General features: G+C 61.6%; 2 protein-coding genes across 6 annotated transcripts; one reads left to right on the top strand and one right to left on the bottom strand.

The window, feature by feature from the left end:
• The first annotated feature begins 7,765 nt into the window (after positions 1-7,765).
• Positions 7,766-13,293, top strand: GAS2L1 (growth arrest specific 2 like 1). Of its 5 annotated transcripts, XM_041729222.1 has the most exons (7): positions 7,772-7,902; positions 8,334-8,531; positions 8,645-9,494; positions 10,858-10,965; positions 11,061-11,157; positions 11,249-11,420; positions 11,964-13,293. In XM_041729222.1, coding segments are annotated over exons 2-7 (2,265 nt in total). In that variant the 5' UTR covers positions 7,772-7,902; positions 8,334-8,529; the 3' UTR covers positions 13,000-13,293. The 5 variants fall into 5 exon arrangements, with proteins under 5 accessions (XP_041585159.1, XP_041585156.1, XP_041585157.1 ...); XM_041729225.1 differs by lacking the exon at positions 8,334-8,531 and having other exon boundaries at positions 7,766-7,902; XM_041729223.1 differs by lacking the exon at positions 7,772-7,902 and having other exon boundaries at positions 7,926-8,462.
• Positions 13,294-13,446: 153 nt separating this feature from the next.
• On the bottom strand, positions 13,447-16,072 carry RASL10A (RAS like family 10 member A). Its single transcript, XM_041729226.1, has 3 exons — positions 15,504-16,072; positions 14,329-14,453; positions 13,447-14,087 (listed from the first exon to the last, which is right to left on the bottom strand). Exons 1-3 carry the CDS (start codon positions 15,720-15,722, stop codon positions 13,820-13,822), a joined length of 612 nt encoding a protein of 203 aa, XP_041585160.1. The 5' UTR covers positions 15,723-16,072; the 3' UTR covers positions 13,447-13,819.

Genomic DNA, 16,072 nt, shown 5'->3' with positions numbered 1-16,072 from the left:
CAGTCATCCTTCTCGGACTCTGTTGCGCAGTCACTGCGTGTCTACTTGGAGCGCGCCCGGACCCGCCACTTTTCTCCCTCCGGTGTCCTGGGAGGGGAAGCCCCGAGGGGGTCAGTATACCGCCATGTCAGGCGTGGTGCTGCCAGCAAGGAAACAGTGTTTGCAGTGTCACTGTGACCCTGAACCCTCACTCCAACCACGGGGACATCGAGCCCATTCCGGCTGATGGGCAGGGAGGAGTTCCGTGTCACAGGGCCTGGTGCCGTGGTGACTCGGAGTTCCTTGCAGCTCCTGCGGGCACGTAGACTCGGGTGACAGTCTCCCGGGCTGTGCTGTGGTTTAGTGGACATTCAGTCAGGCTCCCCACGCTTCAGAACAAAGATCTGCCTGGGGGGACCACTAATGGGAACTGTTTTTACTTCCTACTCTGTGAGCTGACATTTCCTGGATGTTACAGGGTCAGAGTTGGCGAACTCGGCAGAGGTCACTGTTCAGCTCTTCCTGGTTGCCTTGTGTGAGGTCAGAAGCCAGGGCTTCTTCCCATGAGCATGTTTCTGAAATTTTTGGGGAGAAGAGTCCCAGACTCTTCACCTCCGGGCCTTTTTGGTCAGTCTGGCCTTTTCTTGGACTTGCATGAAGGGTATTTAGGTCCAGGCCAGTAGATTTAAGTCTATGCCCTCCTGTGTGGGGGTGATTTCATTCACTGAGAGACGAGGCCCTGCTGTGCCTGCCTGGGAAAAGAGGTTTCCAAGTGAGTGACGGTGTGTAACCCAATCTGCATATAAGTCGGTTTATTACCAGATGTTCAAGAAATGCCGGTGGGGAGTGGGGCTTCTAGAAGCTAGGTCTCCAGGCTCTTGACGTGCCTTACGTTCGGTGCTCAGTGGGCTGATGTGAAGTACTGGAACAAGTCCTGCATGACTCCTACCTACTAAGTAGCCCCAGCTTTTTTAACATTATTGTGTATTAGTCTATATTCCAGAAGTCTACATGTATGAAATTGGATCTCATTCTGGTTTTCTGGTGCTTAAAAAAATGATAAAAAGTGAAACCAGCTAGTATCTGAAGCTTCAAGGAGAAACTGTCACCTTTGCCGGAGGAAGGCACAAGAAGAATCTGGAATAAATTGTCCTCTCCATTCCCTGGCCCAGGAGAGCAAGGCCTTGGGAAACCTCTGAAGAGCTCACGTGCCCCTCCCTGCTCACGGCAGCCCTGCTGTACCCAGGGTTTGCACACACACACATCCCTCCGGCCGACAGGGACAAGCCCTGTGCACTCTCCAGCCTTCCTGGACGTACACCCACATCTCTGGCCTTGTCTTATATTAGTAATAGGCCTTGTTCTCCCACCTTGGGGAAGCCCCTCATCAGCCCTTCTAGATACCAGCTCATTTTTCTGTTCCCCGACTGCCCACCTCTCCCTTTCTAGAACCCACTTCTGTCTTTTGCTTCTACTGATAGGGTAGCTCTCAAGTCCCCAGTGACCACAGTGCCAAATCAGTGGTTCGTCCTCAGTCCTGCGGTGGCTCCTGACCCTCACTGCCCAGCTGACCTCCCAGGCACCAGCTCCTCCTCAGCGTCTGTGGGGCTCACAGAGGGCTGGTGCCAGCCCCTTCCTGCACCCCAGCTCAGCCAATGGGAGCACTTCCCACCTTGCCCGGAAAGTCCTAGAACCTTACAGGATCCTTTTCGCCTCCTTCTCCTGTTGGCCCAACCCTCCCACAGGCTCTCTTCAAAGTACAAAATAGGGCGCCTGGGTGGCTCAGCGGTTGAGCGGTTGAGTGGTTGAGCGTCTGCTTTGGCTCAGGTCGCAATCCGGCATCCTGGGATTAAGTCTCGCATCAGGCTCCCCCACAGGGAGCCTGCTTCTCCCTCTGCCTGTGTCTGCCTCTCTCTCTGCATCTCTCATGAATAAGTAAATAAAATCTTTAAAAAAAAAAAAAAGTACAGGGATCCCTGGGTGGCGCAGCGGTTTAGTGCCTGCCTTTGGCCCAGGGCGCGATCCTGGAGACCCAGGATCGAATCCCACGTCGGGCTCCCAGTGCGTGGAGCCTGCTTCTCCCTCTGCCTGTGTCTCTGCCTCTCTCTCTCTCTGTGTGTGACTATCATAAAAAAAATAAATAAAAAAAATACAAAATAAATCACCAGCGCCTCCCACCTCTTGCCTGGCTCCCCACTTCCCTCAGCCTCTCCAGCCCTAGCCCCACGGAGGCCAGAGTGACTTCTTGACACCTTAAGTCACTGCAATTCTCAAAACTGTCCCGGGGCTTCCTCCACACTTGCCACGACCCGCAAGGCCCTACTTGCTCTGGCCCGACAGGTCCCCGTGACCTCAGCGGCCCCGTCAGCCTTGCTCACTGCAGCCCAGTCACACAGGCCAGTGCTGCTCCTCCAAGGGGCCCGGGAGGCTTCCGCCTCAGCCTTGGCAGGTGTTGGAGGCGTCAGAGCTGGGGTGCACACCCTGAGGCCCAAACCTAAGCAGCACATCAGGGCTCTTGCATGGTGCCAGGCCCGCCTTACCACTTGTACTTCCTGACCAGTCTTTGAGGTAGGCGTCTACCTGCCGCCCACCCCATCTCCGGGGAGGTAAGGGCAGTCTCCCCGCGGAGGCTGTGCTCCCCACAGAGGGACAGGCCCGGGGCTCTGGCAGCAGTGCTCAGCAGTGCCGAGGGATGACAGGCCACTCTCGCTGGGAGCTGCTACATTACTTGGCTCCTGCCTGGAGCTTGAGGCTGCCCCGGGAGTAGCCTGTGTCCCTGCCCAGAGAGGGGCTCGTCACCAGCACTAGACAGTCCCGCAAGAGGTGTTTATGTCCTAGGTGCCGAGGCCTGGGGTGGAAGCATGTATCCCAGAAGGCCCAATTTCTCTCCGCCAAAAGAAACGTCTGGGCTGACTGCCCTCAGAGGACCTGAGGCAGCGTGAGTTCCACGGCCTGTCTCAAAGGGCTGCATGAAGCTGGTCGGTGCTCCTGGCCTCCCCTGGACGGGGAGGAGGGGGAGGAGGGGGAGAAGGGGGAGGAGGAGCCCCGGCAGCCAGGAGCAGGAGCAGGAGCAGTAGGAGGGAGAAGTCTGAGAAGAAGTCGCGCTTACTTTCCACACCCTGGTCCAAACTCCAAGAGCTCTGGGTCGGTCACGCTGAGAAAAACAATTTCCATCACGGCCTCGTGGTCCTACAAGGCTACATGCTAGAGTCCTGGGCAAAGGCCGTGGAGTCTGCGCGGAGATGGATCTGAGCCCTCCCTACACACGAACAGTCGGCAGCGAGTGGCTCACCTGTTCCATGGGAAGGAACGTGGGGCCAAGGACCGTGCAGTGGCCGCCGCAACTGGGAGCCAAGTCCCCAGACACCCGGACAGCAGGGCCAACCGCTGGCTCTTGAGGCCGAGCTGCCAGGCACAGGCCAAGCCATAAGCGGTGAGAGGGAGGCAGGCTGGAAAGCAGGCCCTCTTGGGCTTCCTCCTTTTGGTCCCTCTAGCGGAGGGCACAGGAGGCAGCTCGGGAAGCTTAGGGTCACTTGTCCCACAGCCGAGGCAGGAGCAAGCAGTTGTCATGGTTGGACTCACACTGGAACAGAGGAGCCTCAAGACCCCTGCGGGTCACCCACTCAACCAGGGATGTGCCCATAGGCTCAGTCTAACCCGGCTGCCCTGTACCTGGGCCGGGTCCCGCCCAGAAGGGCTTTACCTAAATACTCCATGGCCATCATCTGACCTCCACCTGCAAGCACCCGGTTCCCTGGCCCCCAGCCATGCAGGCAAGAAATCTGGCCATGTGCCCCCTGGCCATGGGCAAGACCATGCCTGCGCTGGAGGCACAGCATCCTGTACACCGAGGTGCCCTCTGGGGCTGTGGGAATGGGTTCAGGACAACCATAGCCCAAACCTCCTGTCCCTCCAGCAGCTTCCGAACTTCCCTTGGTCCTGCAAGGAACAGGAGAGGTCACCATACAACGGAGGAGGTCAAAGCTGAGGGCCCTCCACGGCCTGGGCCAGGAGTCTGGCCATACCAGTCAACCCTCCGCCTGCCACCTGTCCTGTAAATCAGAATGTCAGAGCCCGTGGTCTGGAGTGGGCCACAGCCCCTTGTGCCCTCTTCCTCAGAGGAATAGTAGACACCTGTCCCGACTGCTAACTAATACCATTTTCACAACTCTATGATGTGACTGCTACTGTTGTCCCACTTCACACATAGTACAACTGAGGCACAGATAACCATCTCATCCAATGACCAAGAGCATGGCCTGGGTTCAATCTAACCTCTCTTATGTCTAGAGCCCTGTAGTTCAGCAAGGTAGATATAAGCAGGAATCAAAATCTTGCAGCTGCTGACCACACACATCCCTTGCCCTTTCTGGGCCTCAGTGTCCCCAAATGGTAAAATGAGAACACAGGAGGCCATCATACCTCATAGGATTATTTTGAAGACTAAATTACTTCATCTCCACACCTTGTTCTTTTTTTTTTTTTTTTTTTTATAAAGGGATCCTTGGGTGGTGCAACGGTTTAGCGCCTGCCTTTGGCCCAGGGCGCGATCCCGGAGACGTGGGATCAAATCCCACATAGGGCTCCCTGCATGGAGCCTGCTTCTCCCTCTGCCTGTGTCTCTGCCTCTCTCCTCTCTCTGTGACTATCATAAATAAATAAAAATTAGAAAAAAAAGCTTTTAAAAAAATAAAATAAAGATTTTATTTACTTACTCATGAGACACACACAGAGAGAGAGAGAGAGGCAGAGGGAGGAGCAGGCTCCATGCAGGGAGCCCGACATGTGACTCGATCCCGGGTCTCCAGGATCACACCCCGGGCCCAAGGCAGTGCTAAACCGCTGAGCCACCCGGGCTGCCCAGACACCTTGTTCTTTCCCCTGAAACCTGAGTTCCCTTGCCACATCTCCAGCAGCCCCCTTCTCCCCAGGAAGCAGCAGTCCCAGATCTGAGTCATTCTTTTTTTTTTTTTTTTTTAATTTTTAAAAGATTATTTATTTATTTATTCATGAGAGACAGACATAGGCAGAGACACAGGCAGAGGGAGAAGCAGGATCCATGCAGGGAGCCTGATGTGGGACTCGATCTGGGGTCTCCAGGATCACTCCCTAGGCCGAAGGCGGTGCTAAACTGCTGAGCCACCCAGGGATCCGGATCTGAGTCATTCTTTTTTTTTTTTTTTTTAATGCAAATTTATTTTTATTTTATTTTTTTTAATCAATTTTTATTGGTGTTCAATTTACCAACATACAGAAAAACACCCAGTGCTCATCCCATCAAGTGACCACCTCAGTGCCCGTCACCCATTCCCCTCCAACACCCGCCCTCCTCCCCTTCCACCACCCCTAGTTCGTTTCCCCGAGTTAGGAGTCTTTTTGTTCTGTCTCCCTTCCTGATATTTCCCAACATTTCTTTTCCCTTCCTTTATATTCCCTTTCACTATTATTCATATTCCCCAAATGAATGAGAACATACACTGTTTGTCCTTCTCCGATTGACTTATTTCACTCAGCATAATACCCTCCAGTTCCATCCACGTTGAAGCAAATGGTGGGTATTTGTCGTTTCTAATTGCTGAGTAATATTCCATTGTATACATAGACCACATCTTCTTTATCCATTCATCTTTCGATGGACACCGAGGCTCCTTCCACAGTTTGGCTATTGTGGCCATTGCTGATAGAAACATCGGGGTGCAGGTGTCCCGACGTTTCATTGCATCTAAATCTTTGGGGTAAATCCCCAACAGTGCAATTGCTGGGTCATAGGGCAGGTCTATTTTTAACTCTTTGAGGAACCTCCACACAGTTTTCCAGAGTGGCTGCACCAGTTCACATTCCCACCAACAGTGTAAGAGGGGATCTGAGTCATTCTTGACTTTGTTCTCACATTCACACCCAATTCACCAGCACATCCCATCAGCTCTCCCCTCAAATACAGGCCAGAATCCACCATCCTCCACCATCCCCACTGGCACCACCTGGTCTCCTCTGGGGTTCCTGCCCTGCCCGCCACAGCAACCACAGGGAACCTGGTAAGACCTAAGGTGGCCCCCTCTCCCTTGCTCTAAATCCCTCCATGGCTCCCATGTCTCTCCGAAGAGGCAGGCCCACAAAGCCCTACTCCTTCTGCCCCCAATCTCTCTATCCTCATCCCTCCCTCCATCCCAGTCTCACAGGCCTCCTTACTTTCTTGATCACACCAACCACATGCTGACCTCAGGGCCTTTACACTGGCTGTTCCCTTTACATGAAATACTCTCCTTCTAGCCATCCACACGTCCCTGCCCTTAGCTCCTTTCCTGACCACTGATTTAAAGCTGCAGGCTCATCCCACCCCACACTCCCAAGCCCTCACCTGGTTCCATTACTCTCTCCCCTAGTCCCTCACCCCTGTTTCAGCCCAGGGGCTGCCTTCCTACCACACTGTGAGCCCCTGAGAGCTGGCTCTGTTTCCTTCCCCACTTTTTGCTCTCAGTTCCCAGTGCCAGAAGAGACCCAGCACACAGTAGGTGCCATGTAAGTGTCAGCCAATACTATTACTAGTTACCAGCCTTCCTCGCTGGTAGGGATGCTGTAGTAGGGGAGGGTAGATCAGAACCTGTACCACTTGGGTATCTAGGACATGGGCTGTGAGCCCACTGAATACTGAGGGCTCAGATGGTGTACGTGATCAGCCTGGCACCAGAAGGACTAGCACACACTGCAGGTACTCAACAGATGCCCTTGATCCTCGAATGTGGATATTCCCATAATAGCCATGTTCAAACCCTGACTCCACCAGCTGCTCTCTTGAGCCCTAGTGGGCAAAAGATAGTCCCTCATAGAGGTGACTAGGTGACTAGTTTAGGTCAAGGGCACAGAGCAGGCCGGGCACACAGCAGGCGCTTTAGTAGAGCACTGAGACTTGGCTATTGGTGGTCGTGCTTCCCCCAGGCGGCTGCCTGGCCTGGGAGGCTGCACCCCGGGCCAGGCCCAGCCTCCCCGCCCAGCCAGCAGCAGGGGGCAGAATTTCCCGCGGATCCCAGCCAGGTCCCTCCTCTGCAGTTTGAAAAGAAACGAGCAGTGATTAACCCTCCCGAGGCAAACTGACCCATTCAGCTTCTAGTCCTCCTTTCCCCTTAATTCTGTGCGCGACCTGGGCAGCCACAGGTGGCTGGGATTGGGCCTCCCCCAAGGGCGGGGGCCAAGGTGTCAGATCCGCAGGTCTTAGCCACCTGCCGACCCCGCTGGGCCTCGGCGCCCTCATCACAGAACCGGGCTCCCCAAACCTCAAGGTTAAAGACGAGCATTCAGCGAGGAGTGGCCCGCCCGGTGGGCCTAACCGGCCACCTCCCCCTCCCCCAGGCCCGCACTGCAGGTCGGAAGCTCGCACCCGAGTCACGCGGGCCTCCTTTATCTGCCCTAGGACGGTTCGCTCCAGGCGGAGGTGACTCTGCAGTCCGGGGCCCTATCGCTTCCTGAGTCTTCTGGGGATCAGGCCGGGCGGCCTTCCCGAAGGGGCAGCTATCCGGGCAGGGGGTGCAATTAAAAGCGCCCAAAGCTCTCCCCAAGAGACCAGGGAGGTTTGGAAGGAGCCTCAGGGACAGGCCGGGCAGGGAGCGCGCGTCGGGGCCGACGGGTCGCCCGGGGGCCCCAGTCCCGCCCCACCCCGCCGGGACGCCCAGCCCCTCCCTCCGTCCGCCCGGCCGGCCCGGGAACGGCGCTGCCCCTTTAAGAGCGCGCGGCCCCGCCCGCCCCCTCGGGCCGGATCCGAATTCCAGGGAGGCGGGGCGGAGACAGCGGGCGGAGACGGCGGGCGGGCGGGGCGGAGGCCTGAGCCGCGGGGTCGGATCGCCGGGCTCGGGCGGCGCCTCCCTGCGGCGGCGCGGCCCCGCTCGGCCCCGCCGCGGCGATGCTCCCCGAGGCCGCAGGATGAGCCAGGTGAGCGCGGGACCCCAGCCCCCCTGCCCGGCGCGCACCCGGGCCCCGGCCGCCGCGGCCTCCGCTCTCCGGGCTGTGTGACCCTGGGCGGCCCCGCACCCTCTCTGGGCCGGAGTCCCGGGCCCGCCCGAGGCCCCTGCGAGCCCCGGCCCGCGGGCGCCCGGCCTGCGGCGCCGGGGAGGCTCCGCGGAGGAGGCGGGGCCTGGCTCCCCCCGCGGGCTGCCCGGGGCTCTGGGAGCCGCAGCGCCGCTCCGTCGGCCCCGTCGGCCTGGCTTTGCCTCCCGCTGCTCCGCGACCTTGAGCGAGCGCTTACCCTCCTGCGCCTCAGTTTCCTCATCTGTTAAATGGCACTAAGATCACCGACACTCCGCCTTGGGCAGGGCCTTTGTGGCTGCTGTTACTGCTATTATGTCGTTGTTGTAATGACACAGCCCTTAGGGAAGGGGAGCGGAGGGAGCGCCCAGGAGCTTCGCGGAGGAGGTGGGCCGGGCACCAGCCCTGAGCGATGGAGCTAACCGTTCCTGCCGCGGGGACCCGGATTCCTGGCCCCGCGGCCCACTGTGAGTCCGCAGCTCTGGGCCGCATCTCCAGGGCTCCGCTCTTCACCTGCCACATGGGGCAGTGAGGATGTGCGTGCCTGGGAGGGAGGGAGGACTCAGCCAAGTGGCCCGTCGCCCACCCCTCTCCCAGAGGGAACTAGCGAACACTTACACTGAGTCCTTCCTACAAATTATCTCACTAGGTCCCGCGAGGAAGGTACTATTATTGCACCCATTTCACAGACGAGGGAACTGAGGTTCGGTGAAGTTCCCCACAGCCAGCACGCAAAAGCAGGCACCTGGCCTGAGATGACAGGCGACCTGCAGGTGGTCAGCGGCCTGGTCTGTACCGAGCACTTCCTGGGTCCTCACCGCAATCCTGTGTCCCTGCCCACCCACAGTGACTTGGCTGGCCCGGGCATGGCGGACCCAGTAGCTGGCATCGCCGGCTCGGCCGCCAAGAGCGTGCGGCCATTCCGCTCAAGTGAGGCCTACGTGGAGGCCATGAAAGAGGACCTGGCCGAGTGGCTGAACGCCTTGTATGGCCTGGGTCTGCCCAGTGGTGGTGATGGCTTCCTGACGGGGCTGGCCACGGGCACCACCCTGTGCCAACATGCCAATGCTGTCACTGAGGCCGCCCGCGCTTTGGCTGCTGCCCGCCCGGCCCGCGGTGTGGCCTTCCAGGCGCACAGCGTGGCGCCTGGCTCTTTCATGGCCCGCGACAACGTGGCCACTTTCATCGGCTGGTGCCGAACAGAGCTGGGTGTGCCTGAAGTGCTCATGTTTGAGACCGAAGACCTGGTGCTTCGAAAGAACGAGAAGAGCGTGGTGCTGTGCCTGCTGGAGGTGGCGAGGCGTGGGGCCCGCCTTGGCCTGCTCGCCCCTCGCCTCGTGCAGTTTGAACAGGAGATTGAGCGGGAGCTACGCGCTGCACCCCCGGCCCCCAATGCACCCACAGTGGAAGAGGGCACCACCGAAACTACCACTGCAGCAGGGGCTCCCTCCCGCGGCCCCCGCATGACACCCAGTGACCTGCGCAACCTCGATGAGCTGGTGAGTCCGCCAATGAGTGCGCTCGCCCACCTCACTGCCCCGCCCCCACTGTGTGCCGGGAATGGAACAGCCTGCCCCATGGAGTGTGCCTATGTTGAGCATCAAGTGTATACCTGGCCCCAGAGAGATGAGCGGACCCAGAGAGGGAGAGGTGCTGGGTGAGGTCACAGGGCCCAGCTGGGCTTGGGAGAAAATCTGAGCTCCCCTGCATGATCTCCCCACTTCCTTTAAGGGCTACACGTGCAGACAAGTGCTGTATACTCCTTCATCCAGGGGGCCGCATGATCTGGCTCCTTCTGTATCGAGTGCTAGACAGCTGCATCCACGACATCGTGGAGCTCGAGGTTGGGTGGGTGCCGGTGACGCTTGGCTCTGAGCAAGGTGCCTGGCACACAGGAGGCTCTCCGTGAGTGCCTAGGGAAGCTCCCAAGGGCTCTACAGGCCCACCCACTCCCCAGGGCTCTGCGCATATCACTTATCTGGGAAGCCAGGCCCAGAGCTGCTGTCTGCTGCTGCTAGGAGCCAGAAGTCCTCTTAAGAGGACAGGATTAGCTCGACTGTGAGCATAGAAGGTGCCAGACCGGGCCCCCAGCTCCCTCCTCCTTTTCCCAGGACCTAGGTATTCCTGACACCCCCGCAGCCTGGCCAAGAGTTTCCTTCTTATCAGGAGGTTAGGACCATGATGTGCCTATCTCGGGGGTGGGGGGTAGCTGGATGGCCATGGGCAGAGGCTGCCACCCCACCCCTGTCTTGGGCCAGGGTCACCCGAGGCTCCACCTGCTGCTCATTTCCTCTGGCTCCACTGTGGGCTGGGAGGCGGGCAGGGCTGCCCACATAGCCAGCCTGGCAGCTCCTGGCCTGGGAGCGGGGGCCATGTGGGCAGATGTGTGCTAGCTCGGCCTGCAGCCTGTGTGTGCATATTGGGGTAGTGTGTGTGTGCATCCTATGTGTCCTTGGCACCAACGTGGTGTGGTTCCCCTGCACCCGTGTCCCATGGCCTGCCTCCTCCCAGGACCTGGCCTCCCTGTGGGCCTCAGCTTTTGTGTCTGTGAAGTAGGTGAAGGAGTGAGGACAGGTTCCAGACTCAGGGGCTGGAGGGATGTGCTTTGCTGGGGTCCCAAGCCCTGGCCGGACCACAGCGCCACCACCCTTTCCTGGTCAGCTCCCTGACCTCTGATAGCCAAAGAGGAAGGGGAGCTGCTGAAAGGTCAAATGTCGAGCCTGCACCCAAGTCTGGGGCAAGCTAATCTGTGTCCCCTCTGCCCGGAAGGACCTGCTTCCTCCTCAGCCTGGAGCTGCTGACATCAGGCCCCAGGAGGAGGGACTTGATCCCTGACCTCCAGCCTCTCCTCTGTGGCCTCAGGTGAGGGAGATCTTGGGCTCCTGCACCTGCCCAGACCAGTTTCCCATGATCAAAGTCTCGGAGGGGAAGTACCGCGTGGGAGACTCCAGTCTCCTCATCTTTGTGCGGGTAAGAGCTGGGGGCTGCCCTGCAGGCAGCAGCCCGCAGTGGGCGACCTGGCCCACCGGACCAGCTGTGACTCGCCCCACGCTGGGCTCCCACAGGTGCTGAGGAGCCACGTGATGGTGCGCGTGGGTGGTGGCTGGGACACTCTGGAGCACTATCTGGACAAGCATGATCCCTGCCGCTGCTCCTCCTCAGGTCAGTACCCGTGGCAGGGGGGCGGGCGGGCAGGGCACGCCTGTGTCCGTGGCACCACCCTTCACCTGCCACCTGTTCTCTCACCCTGCAGCCCACCGCCCGCCCCAGCCCAGGGCGCGCGCCTTCTCCCCGCAGAGGGTGTCGCCCACCCCCAGCCCCCGTGCTGGCAGCCCAGCCCCTGGGGGCGAGCGGCGGAGTTCCCGCCAGGAAGTGACGCCCATTAGCTTACGGGGCTCAAAGGAGGGGACTGAGACGCCCCTCAGGTGAGAGGCAGGAGGACCTGGGGGTGAAGGGTTTAGAGGGTGGGGGTGGGGGGCGTCCGCCCTGGCCTGGATGACGAAGGAGCCTGTGCTCCAGAGTGACTCACACCCTGGGAAAAGTTCCCGTGGGTGGGGGCAGGCCTGGCTTCCTATCTCCATGACAACCCAAGCAACCGAACAACACAGCTGGGGCAGGCCCTGAGGGCTGGGCAGCTGCCAGTCCTCCCCGCTTCCCTCTGGCCTGCCCAGGAAGCTGGAGGCCTGGGAGGGGGAGCTCGGAGCCGGCTCCTTCCGCTGCCTTGGTGGGGGCAGGGGGGCACCCTGGCTGACGGAAGCTGCAGCCGAGTCCTGCACTTCTCTCTGGAAGTCCCCAGGACTGACCGGAGCTCTTGACGGTCCCCACCACCAGCACCCACCAGCACCCACCACCACCACAGGTGTCTTCCCCGCCCCCGACCGCTTGGCTGCTTGTTCCCTCCTCTCACTGCCGCTGCAGCCTGCCGTCCTGGCTCCCGTTGTCCCATCTCTGTCGTTCCCCTGCCCCAGGGCCCGGGACCAGCTGCCACCGCACCCCCGCTCCCGCCGCCACTCCGGGGACAGCGACTCCTCCGCCTCCTCAGCCCAGAGCGGCCCCCTCGGTGTCCGCAGTGAAGATTCAGGCACTGGTTCCCGGAGGGAGCGGCCCAGCCGGCGGTTGACCACAGGCACCCCAGCCTCGCCAAGACGGCCCCCCGCCCCCCGCAGCCAGTCCCGAGACCGACTGGATCGGGGGCGGCCCCGCGGGGCCCCGGCAGGCAGGGGAGCTCAGCTGTCGGCGCCCAGCCCCTCCCGGCGGGCCCGGAGCCAGAGCCGCGAGGAGCAGGGCGTGCTGCTGGTGCGCAGGGACCGAGACGGCCAGCACTCCTGGGTGCCCCGGGCCAGGGTCAGTGGGGGCTCAGGCAGGAGCAGCCCCCAGACCCCCCGGGCTCGCAGCCCTGCGGCCCCCCGGCCTCTCCGGGTCTCCAGCCCCAGTCCCGAGTTGGGCACCACACCGGCCAGTGTTTTCCGCACCCCCTTGCAGCTTGACCCGAAGCAGGAGCAGCAACTGTTCCGGCGCTTGGAAGAGGAGTTCTTGGCCAATGCCCGAGCCCTTGAGGCTGCTGCTGGTGGGACCCCCCCTGGACCGGCCTCTGACCCAGCTCGGGCCCCAGACCCTCCAGCTCCTGACTCGGCCTACTGTTCCTCCAGCTCCTCCTCTTCATCCCTCAGTGTCCTGGGTGGCAAGGGTGGCCAACTCGGGGACTCTGGCCGGATGGCCAATGGGCTGCCTGGGCCCCGAGGCCCGGCCCTGTCCAGCTCTTCTGATGAAGGCAGCCCCTGCCCCGGTGTGGGGGGCCTGCCAGAGGCATCTGGGAGCCCGCTGGCCGGCCTGGAGCTCCCGAGGACCTGGGCACGGGGCCGGATGGACACACAGCCAGACCGAAAACCCTCACGCATCCCCACACCGCGGGGCCCTCGCCGCCCGTCTGGATCCACAGAGCCTGGGTCCTGGCATGCCCTGCACTCAGTGAGCCCAAGGGCAGAGCCGGATTCCTGGATGTGATGAACCAGCCCAGCTGCCCCCAGGCCCCCTTCCTTCCCTTCCTTTTCCTTTGTGGCCTTAACCCCTTTGCATCAGGGAGCCCCCCCACCCCTGCCTCTCGGGTACCAGACCTCATGGGACCAGACCCCTTGGGACCACATGGCACAATGGGACCTCTGTTGTACATTCCGGTTGGGGGATGAGCGTTGCTATTTAATTACTAATATTATTGAATGCCTTAGAGGAGGCCAGTGAGGACCCCTCCTGAGGTCCTGTGGCCCTGCAGAGCCTGACAGTAAAGTATTGTTCCAGCCACTTGTGTCCGCTTTTTGGGGCCATCACACCTTTTGGGGGACCCTTATTACATGGCGGGATTCTGGCATTCACTGCCTGGGAGCAATGCCCGACGGCTCCAAGCTCTGGGGCTTCTGACCACACTGTGAACCCAAGAAACTCCAGGTGCGTGCGAATTGTTCTCCCCCTTTATTACCTCCTGAGAGGAGGCGACTTAAGAGTTTGTCCAGTGAAGCCGCAGGAGCCACCTGACAGCTTCCAGTCATGGCCAAGTCCCTTCCATCCAATGGGAGTGTAACCCCATGAGGTCCCAGAAACGCCTGCTCGAGCCGGATGTAGCTTGGGGCCTGGCTGGGTCCACTGAGGCTCAGAGAGAGTCCTGTCGCCCAGGAGACTGAGTGGGCGGCTTCCTCGTCCCATCAGGGAGGAGACTGTGTCCTGCCCAATCCGAGACAAGTTGAGCAGCTTCGTCCAATCCAGGTACCGGGTTGTTCCAATCAAGCTGGGCCCCTCCCGCCGCGGGCCTCGGCGTCGCGGTCCAGTTCAGTCACATGAGGCTGCAGCGGGCCGGGTGCAGCGCCCCCTGCAGGCGCAGGGCCGGGTGCGCAGGGCGCGCGCGCACCAAAGCGCAGCGCAGCAGTTCGCGGAAGAGACGCAGCACGTGCCAGTTGTACTTGGCGGAGCACTCGAGGTAGCCGCAGCGCCAGCCCCTGCGCACCAGCGCGGCCAGCGCGCGCCGAGGCCCGAAGCGCAGCCGCTGCCGGTCCCTCTTGTTGCCGACCACCAGGATGGGGGCCTCGGGGGCGCCCGCCGGCCTGCGGGCCAGATGGGGAGGAGGGTTGCCGTGCCGAGCGCCCCACGGCCGGACACTCCGCCCTCCGTGGGGCTGGACACTCCTGTGGCCAGAGTCCCAGGAAACGCCGGACCTCTGTGGCCCAGGGACCGAGGCCGGCCAGGCCGGGGGAAGAACCCACCCACTCCCCTCGGGCCAAGGCCCGGCCAGTCTGGCCAATGCCCCCCGCCTCGGCCCATGCACACCTGCGGCCGCGGCCCCACCTGGTCTCCGAGATGCGCTGCCTTAGCGCCTTCACGTAGTCGAAGCTGTCCGGGCTGCAGATGTCGTAGACGAGCACGAAGGCGTCCGTGTCCTGCAAGCTCCAGTCCTTGGAGTCCGGCCACTCCTGGGGAGGGAGGCCAGAGTTTGCCAGAGACCCTTTCTCACCCTCCGAGCCTCTGAAGGGTCTCGACGCTAAACCCACAGTTCATCCTCAGGCCTCGGCCCCTGTGTGCCATCTCCCCGGAGCGCCCCCAGCCCCACTGCCCTCACGGTGGCCAGGTAACAATTTGTAACCGGTGCCTGAAGCCTGTCTGCTCCCAGCCCTCCTTCACCTTCAGCCTCCCCTCTGCCCACCCCTAGCTTCCTCCTTCCCCCTTCCAAAGCTCACCTGGGGGCAGGCCCCTTCCCTCCCTCCCTGGTTACTACAGCTGCCTCTAGGACTAATGTCAAAGCACTGGACGCGGTTTCCCCAGGCCCTCGGGGACTATTGATTGTGGGCAGCTGTACCCCATAAGCAGGCCTCTCGGCCTACGCACACTCTGTTCTTTCCACCTGCAAGACGTTTGCCACTTCTTTCAATCAAAACTTCACTCATCCTTCCGGGGTCACCCCAAATGTCACCCCCTCCAGGAAGCCCCGCTTAATCCTGCATCCTCTTTCCTCTTCACCTCTCTGAGCCACCCAGCTCCAAGAATTCAAAGTCTGTCCTGGACTTAGCACAAATTGCTAAAGGAGTCTTTGCCCCTTGCCACAGGCATAAGGGAGCAAAGAATGATCGCCCTAGAACATACACCCCTGTGTCTGGCCCTGTCCTCCCCCACTGAGGCTCTGCTTGGGGCCCCCAAGTGTCCCACGCTCACCCTCAGGGAGGCACAACCGTGCCTGCCATGCACTGATCCAGAACCACCAGCGGAGGCAGGCAAATAACACAGGCACTTAGGTGAATGAGAAAAACCCGCTTTTCCGAATCGCTGGGCCTGGGGCCTGATCTTGGGCAACTGCAGGCCGGCAAGGAGAGGGAGACCCACAAACCACCGGGACACGTTCCTCCTCCAACCCAGGAGCGCAGCCGGCACCGGGGGCTGGCCGGGCTGGTGCGCACGTGTGCACCCAGCACCCCCCCACCCCCCACCCCGCGCGCTGTCACACGCCCCTGCGCGGCCCTCGCCGCTACCTCCGGTGCCCCGGGGTTGTGCCCCGGGCGGGCGCCGTCGCCGTCGCGGATGCTCAGGTCGTAGACCGCGCCGTCGAGCAGCACCGCGGGCCGGTAGAGGCGTGGCCCGTCCGTGGGCCGGTGGCGCTCGGGGTAGTCGCCGAACAGGAACTGGCGGATGATGGCCGTCTTGCCCACGCCCGGGGCGCCCAGCACGGCCACCCGCAGGCTGCCCCCCATGGCCCGCGCGCCCTGCCGCGCCCCGCGCCGGAAAGCCTCATGGGCCAGCCGCGCGCCCAGCGCCCCGCGCGCCCTGCCCCGCGCGCCCCGGCCCCGCGCCCCTCGGCGCCGGGAGAGGCCAGGCCGAGGGCGGCAGCGGCGCGGGCAGGTGCGGGGCCGGCAGAGGAGCGGCGCCTCCGTCCCGCTGTCGCTCCGTCCCGCTGTCGCTCCGCCGCCGATCGCCGCCCCAGCCCGCGGAGCCGAGCGAGCGAGCGAGCCGAGCCTCCCGGAGGCGGCGATGAGGTAACCGCCGGCCCGCCCCTCCCCTCCCGCCCCTCCCGCCTCCTCCCGAGGGGTCGCGGGAAGGTGAC

The sequence above is a fragment of the Vulpes lagopus genome, chromosome 14, assembly GCF_018345385.1.
Source record: "Vulpes lagopus strain Blue_001 chromosome 14, ASM1834538v1, whole genome shotgun sequence".
NCBI classification, from domain to species: domain Eukaryota; kingdom Metazoa; phylum Chordata; class Mammalia; order Carnivora; family Canidae; genus Vulpes; species Vulpes lagopus.
The sequence above is the reverse complement of the archived record's forward strand: the minus strand, read 5'-3'. Positions and strand labels throughout refer to the sequence as shown.